This window comes from Arachis ipaensis, chromosome B10, assembly GCF_059453495.1.
Source record: "Arachis ipaensis isolate K30076 ecotype BB chromosome B10, ASM5945349v1, whole genome shotgun sequence".
NCBI classification, from domain to species: Eukaryota; Viridiplantae; Streptophyta; class Magnoliopsida; order Fabales; family Fabaceae; genus Arachis; species Arachis ipaensis.
The window spans coordinates 21,777,743-21,784,503 of record NC_142435.1 but is presented as its reverse complement, the minus strand read 5'-3'; the positions used below and the strand labels follow the sequence as shown (position 1 = coordinate 21,784,503).

The following is a 6,761-nucleotide window of genomic DNA, read 5'->3' as shown; positions in this document are numbered from 1 at the left end:
CCTTCTTTTCTAAATGTTTACGTTAGGTTATAAGTAACAATAAATTCAATTCTTTAAAAAGAAAGAGAAAGAAAATTGGCCCATATGCAGGACTGATTCCATGCAAATTAAAAAACAGAAAGAGTGCAAACTGAAAGGGCTTTCACTTGCCCACGGAAATGGCCTTATAAATGGAAGAATGGTCAATAGTATACGAATGGCGTGTTCTCGTTGTTGTTGTACTTACTGTGTGGCTTAATCTGCTAGTGTTATAGGCTTATAGTAATTAGTTTATGCATTTAAGGTAATAGTAATACTGTTGATTGTGAACTTATTTTTAACTTTGTCTTTATTTGCCAATTTCGCCGAAAATCACTACTGGTCAGTTTCACTTTACCAGCAGCATGTTGATAGGTAGAGTTTGACACAACATTTTTCAGGTTACTATTTCTAAGGAAATCCTGGCTGCAATTTATTAGGTTCTTAAGTTGGCAAAATTACCAAAAGTATATTGAATTAACTTTTTTACTGTAACTTCAACTTCACCCCCACCACAATTGTCAACTTCATTTCCAAACATATATTACTCATCACTCTCATGCCTTTCAACAAAATCATCACCGGTTTTGACAGCACCAGTACCAAAGACATAGGAGAAAATAGATTTTGTAAAACGAATTGAAGACAAAGACGTTAAGATTTTTTTTTTTTTTTCTTAATTTTGGATGCTTAACCTAAAATAAAACAATGTATGTTACTGCAAAATATTAACACTATAATGTGATCATCAAGTTTTACAGAAGAATGTGCAGCAACTTGACAACCATAAAGCCAAGATGCTTTTCATTATACCATGTTTATTTTTTTAATACATAACATATTGGACATTAAATTATATTTTTAAATATTATATAAATTAATTTTGATTTAAGCAATTTAACCAGTGATCCACCGATTAAACCATTGACCCAATATTTTGTTCGCATCAATTGCCTCTTCCAGGTATGATAAGCATGCTAAAAGTGAAACCATTTATCCCATTTCTTATTATTTAGGCCATGAGAGCCAATCAGTTGAGCAATTGATGGAGAATAAGTACTTTAGTTTAGCTTTGTGAAAAATTGATAAGTTGATGCTTATAATGCATTGTAGTCTAAGCTGTGGTTCATAAACCAATTTAAGACCAAGAACATAACTTTTTTTTTTTTATGCTTTTCATTTGATTCCACAAAGCACACAAACCTAACATATTTATGCACCAAGGAAAACAAAATAACTGCCCTTCCCTATGGTAAAGCAACACAGAAACCAAAGCAAAATATTACACTTGCAAACGTCCTAAGCAACAGAAAAAAGAAAAAAGGGAGCAGCCAGGGGATAATAACGGCTCCAAAACATTCAGCCAAGATTATTCTTTCAAACTACTGCTTCTTGCCCACAGATTCGAATTCGATTCACTTGTACTCTAGAATCATGTTGTTCTCCGGTGCCAAACCAACACAAGCTCTCATTATGTTTTCCAACATTGCTCGCTGCTTCGACAATGCATTCACCACTGGCGTGCCCGGTGGAACCTGCAAGAAACCATCATATCATACGAGTCACTCACTGAAACTAGGTTTAGTGCACGTTTCTTGAAACTGAAACTTTGCATAATATGTACACAAACACAACATTGAATCAGATAGACTCTAGAGATATGGACTAACCAAAGGGGCCTTGGTCAAATAACTCAGGATGGTTGCGACCGGGTGGAATGAGTGGAACTTGCCCTGCAGAAACCATATCGCCAACGGTTTACATCAGAAGGCTGATAACAATAACAATAAAATACAAAGATTTGTACAAATAAGAAGCAAAATGATTACCTCAGCTTCGGATTTGAACTGAATTCGAGTGCTAAGCTCAGCAAGAAGGACCAAGTCCAAGATAATAGGAGCAGCCAAGAGGGAATCCTCACAGGTGTTGTGCAACACGATTGTGTTCTTTCCGCCCATGAATATCTCCGATGTGTACTCATCCATGGCCCTCTTGCTGTCCCCAACATAAGGAACATACTGCAAAACACAAAGACAGGGAGAAAATAAGCAAAACCAAGACTTGATAAGAATAAGAATCAGAGAAATTTAGGGTGGAACAAAAACATTACCTTAATCACGACAACGTGGTCCGGGTGCTCGCCAGGCTCATAGAGGATGGCATTGCTGTTGACCATATCATCAACAACGTTGCTCTTGGAGATTTCCTTTGATCGAAAGGTTTGTGGGGCTGAGAGATTCATACCATCATTATTTCCAAGATGGTTGTAACTCACTATCGATGTTGGCTGTCAAATATTAAAAATGGAGTCTTCAGAAATCAATTTACTTATTTTCATTTTTACCGAATCAAATTAACATAATGCACAGGTTAAAGCATAAAATCAAAGAGCATAGGATGTTTTTCAACATAAAATTAACAGACATGATATGAAACATTATTCTAAAAAAAATGTACCTTGATACCAGCACCAACAAGGAAATCAACCAACACAGATTTCATTTTGGTTTGGCCACTCTTGAAATCATCTCCACCAATCAAACTGTTCCTACTGATGGCAAGATCAATTAGCCCTAGATTAACAACAACACAAGCATAAGTTAGAACCCGAAAGTTGCATGTAATGATCAACTGCAATAGAAGAGGAAAAAACATAAAGGGCAGAAAACAATAAACCTGGGACAAAAGTGTTCTGAGGGCTTCCATTGATGAAAGGAACATTCTCCATAACACAAGCAATTGCAAACAAGGTGGAAGGAGAGATCTCTGACTCATTTTTGTCCACAGAAGCCATGAGGTTCTCCATGGTGTCGTTAAGACCAACAACAACATTGCTATACCTCTCGGTGTTGGCGGTCCACAGGACAACCACCCTATCGACTTTGTTCTGTTCCTTAAATTCCCTGAGTTCATGTCAAATGTAAGTTTACTTCCGAATAGGGTCATACTATCAATGTCTCAAAATAATTCTTGAATTTTAATAGAATGGTACATTGAAAAATTGAATAATAATAATGCAATAAAATAGATAGATATTAGTGTGGCTCACTTAATGTCCTTGATGATCTGCTGAATCTGTTCCTTCTTGGTGCCCTTGATGATGTTGTCAGCGCGCGCTTCTTGGTTAGCAGCAATGAAATCTTGGTCATAGATTCCAGGGAGTGGAACCATGGATTCCATGTAAGGCCTCAACTGCTTCTGCAAATCGATGTCGAATACCTTGGCCCTTGCCATGGCATCTGCCAGGTTCATCTTGCTGATATCCCATCCACCAAACACAATGTCGTCGGGGTTAACCTGCACGCATATTTTGATACCAAAATGATCAAGAACTCCGAAATTAATGACAAGAGGGCTATTAATTTATGCACGACAGCATATACAACATTTTTTTACTTAATTGAATTACACAAACAAGTTTAAATTACAATTATGCATTGAATTTCATAATCACGAAACAAAAATAAAAATAAAAAAGAAAAATCCACTAGGGCAGCCCAATGCACAAGTTTCACTTGAAACAAGCATCAATTGCTGGTTTTATGCCTTAACCATTGCTCTAGGTCTATCAGATATAGAAATTTCTCAAAATGACTAATTCTATAACATATTAACCAAAAATCACTACCATTACCAATTGAATTTAATTTTCATGCATGTAAGCATAATCACCGTAGCAAAAATAACTAATTTTCAAAACCGATATTTAAAAAGTCGTCTAAATGCACGAATATAATTGGATGAATGTGTAAGTTTTTTTAGACCGTCAGTGCATGCATCAAAATTGAACTCTTAACCTATATATGTAAGGAAAATTAACCTTCATTACTATAGTGAAAATTAGCAACATTAGCATTTTTTCTTCACGAGAATAAGCTGAATGGTAGCAACATTCACTCTTGCTAGCGCTCCTCACAATGACTAAAATATTTGTAAAAAAACATTTTTATAATTCAAAACACGCTGAATTAAGTAAAACAGAAAGGAACTACCAAAGAAAAATGGACACACTAATTAAATTTTCTGAAAGCACAGGTGACTACAAGAAGGAAAATAAATAAATAAAATAAAAATACCATAGGGAGGAGGCTCTTGAATGGGGCATAAATTTCCTCTCCTTGGTAAGACCCCACTCTGATAGCAGAGGCTTGAGTCAGAGACCCAAAGTAATTCGCTTGTTGGATCTTGTCCTTCGTTGCCCATGAAATTCCCCTGAACATAATACACACAATTTCCACACCATTATTTCTCAATAATCATAAAAAAATAAAACAAAAAACTGCTGGGAATGAAACTAACTCTCGGTTTGCAATAACGCCACCAGTGAGTGTGCTGCCATTGTTTCCACCCCACCCAACAAGCATTACACTGAGCATTAAAAAACAAAATGAAATCAGAAATGAAACAAAAAAGTGAAAATAAAATGTTTTGGAATTTGGATCTTGATTATGTGTACCCCAATTTAGGGACATGGGTGTTGGTTTTGAATTCGTATTTGACGGTTTTGGGTTTAACAATCCATTGATAAGAACCATTCCTGTTCTCATGAACAAGCTCCGTGGTTTCGTAGTTGTACACGGACTGAATCTCATCCTCACTGTACTTCACATTAGGACTCTCAACCTTAAACTTCTCGATAAACATTTTCACAAACAACACAAACAACAACTACTTTTTTTTTCTTTTTCTTTTTTGGGTGTGTGCTTTCCGGGAAAACTAAAAGAGGAGATCAGAGAGAGAAAGGTTTTTTTTTTCTTTCTTTTTCTTTTCTTTAGTTTCTTTTCTTTTTTCTTTTTTTCTTTTTTTTTTTTTGGAGGCTGTGCTGTGCTTCCTCTCTTCTCCCCAAGATTCGTGAAAACGGTTTCAAAGTTTTTTTATTTTTTTTTCAGTGTAGGTGCTGCTGCATGTGTTGTGGTGGAAAGAGGGGAGGAAGCTCTATATTATATATAGAGAGGAAGGTGGGGTTTCTGGGCTCTCCACATGGCAAGATTTGAGTGGCTTGCAGGGGACCCCCCTAAATACATTATTGACTAAGTTACTCACTCGTGACTATAGTTTTAAAGGATTCTCTATATAGATTAAAATTGTATAAGATTATAGGGAGAGTATAAATTTTTTTATAGTTTTTTTTTAATTATTTTATTATTGTTCAAAATGTGGATCTTAATTTTTTCAATTTTTTTTATTTTATAAAAAAAATCTGTAAATACCTTTTTATTATATAATTCACCTAGTTTTAATATTGTACTATCAAAATAGTACCCAAAATGGAATCGCTGTATTTATTTTTGAGAACAGGATCAGATAAGACACTGAAGATAAAATATAAAAAAATAGTATAAAATTTAGTATTTTTGTATTCTATTTGGTAATAAAATAGAATAAATTATAGAAATCTAATTTATTCTTATTTTTTCATTCAAAAAATTTGAGAATAAAAATATAATAATAAAACGTATAATTATGAAAAATCAAGAATAATAAAAGAAAAAATAAAAAATATGTTGTATTCCTTGTTAGTATCTCTGTGTCTTTTCTGTTAGAATGGACACAAAATACACTAATTTAGTGTCTCAGGACACAATGTCTCTGTCCGTGTTTCATCTGTCAAATACGATTTTGTGTCTTAGTATCCTGTCCTGTAAACAAACACAACCTAAGTTCTCGAAACAATCCTGCTATGTGTAATGGGTCGTATTTCAGGTTCATTAACCATTCAATTTCATTTTCACCATAAATCTATCATTTTTACTTAATTTTACTTTGAATCAATTACACCCCCTTCTAGCCTAAACTCCCTTTTCACCGCAATCAGCAGTCCGTTACCTACTCCAGCACGCAGTTTTCTTCGCTGCAAAAAATCTCCCAAGCATTGTCGTCGTCGCCCATTGTCACCAACTCCGAGTGCAGCTAAGTCATTTCGTATTAAGAAGAAACATTTCATTCACAATAAGAACAAACATCTCATTTGCATGAAAAATAAACATCTCTTTTGTATGAAAAATAAACACCTGCATACGCAATGGAGGACAAAGCTAGGTTGCTTGCAGCAGCGCAATGGAGGACGAGGTTGGGCTGCTTGCGGCGACGGGCGAGATAGAGGCGCAACAAAGCTAGGCTGCGTGCGGCGGTTTGGGAGGCACTACGAAGCGCAAATGCGTGCGGCGCTTGCAGATGCACGAGGAAGCCAAAACGCGTGCGGTGGTTCGCGAGAGACGACGGGGGGTTGTGGGGAGCAAGGGTGGGGCGCGGTGCAGATGTGGGAGAAAAGGTTTGTGGTTGTTAAAAGTCAAATTCAAAACAAGGATCATATCTAATTAATTCAAAATTTAATTTTTAAAATTAAAATTAACTTTTTTAACCTATTGTTTACGTTATTTAAAAAAAGCGTTGTTCTCATATACTTTTTTCGTCTCAAAAAAATTAAAAATATAATAACAAAAAAGTTAGATATTAAATAAATATTTTTTAAAATTAAAAATTAAATTGTAATGCTATTTTTATTATGAATGATCAAATTATCTTAAAAATAAAAAAAATTGAGATCAAATTTTATTTCGACATTTTTGTGCGTCTTTAAAATATTTATTCAAATGTTGTTGTGAAAATCGGATCAAATGGATAAGTCATATACTAAATGCGAAAGTTTCTTTGTTACTTATAAAAAGTATAATAGTTATTAGTTATTTTTGTCACATTTTTAAATTATTTAAGGATGTATTTGGAGTTTACATTTCTAAGGA

General features: G+C 34.6%; 1 protein-coding gene across 1 annotated transcript; it reads right to left on the bottom strand.

The window, feature by feature from the left end:
- Positions 1–1,155: 1,155 nt before the first annotated feature.
- Positions 1,156–4,936, bottom strand: LOC107622660 (inositol-3-phosphate synthase 1). Its single transcript, XM_016324641.3, has 10 exons — positions 4,475–4,936; positions 4,318–4,386; positions 4,095–4,230; positions 3,068–3,315; positions 2,695–2,921; positions 2,476–2,591; positions 2,129–2,305; positions 1,848–2,036; positions 1,689–1,751; positions 1,156–1,553 (listed from the first exon to the last, which is right to left on the bottom strand). Exons 1-10 carry the CDS (start codon positions 4,660–4,662, stop codon positions 1,434–1,436), a joined length of 1,533 nt encoding a protein of 510 aa, XP_016180127.1. The 5' UTR covers positions 4,663–4,936; the 3' UTR covers positions 1,156–1,433.
- Between the last annotated feature and the right edge of the window lie 1,825 nt (positions 4,937–6,761).

What these genes read in the sequence shown, in the direction of transcription:
- LOC107622660 (XM_016324641.3), bottom strand. Translation starts at nt 4,662, where the DNA reads ATGTTTATCGAGAAGTTTAAGGTTGAGAGTCCTAATGTGAAGTACAGT. An exon ending in TCAGAACACTTTTGTCCCAG is followed by an intron (nt 2,592 to 2,694) that starts GTTTATTGTTTT and finishes TTGTTAATCTAG; the next exon opens with GGCTAATTGATCTTGCCATC. An exon ending in TTGTTGGTGCTGGTATCAAG is followed by an intron (nt 2,306 to 2,475) that starts GTACATTTTTTT and finishes AATATTTGACAG; the next exon opens with CCAACATCGATAGTGAGTTA.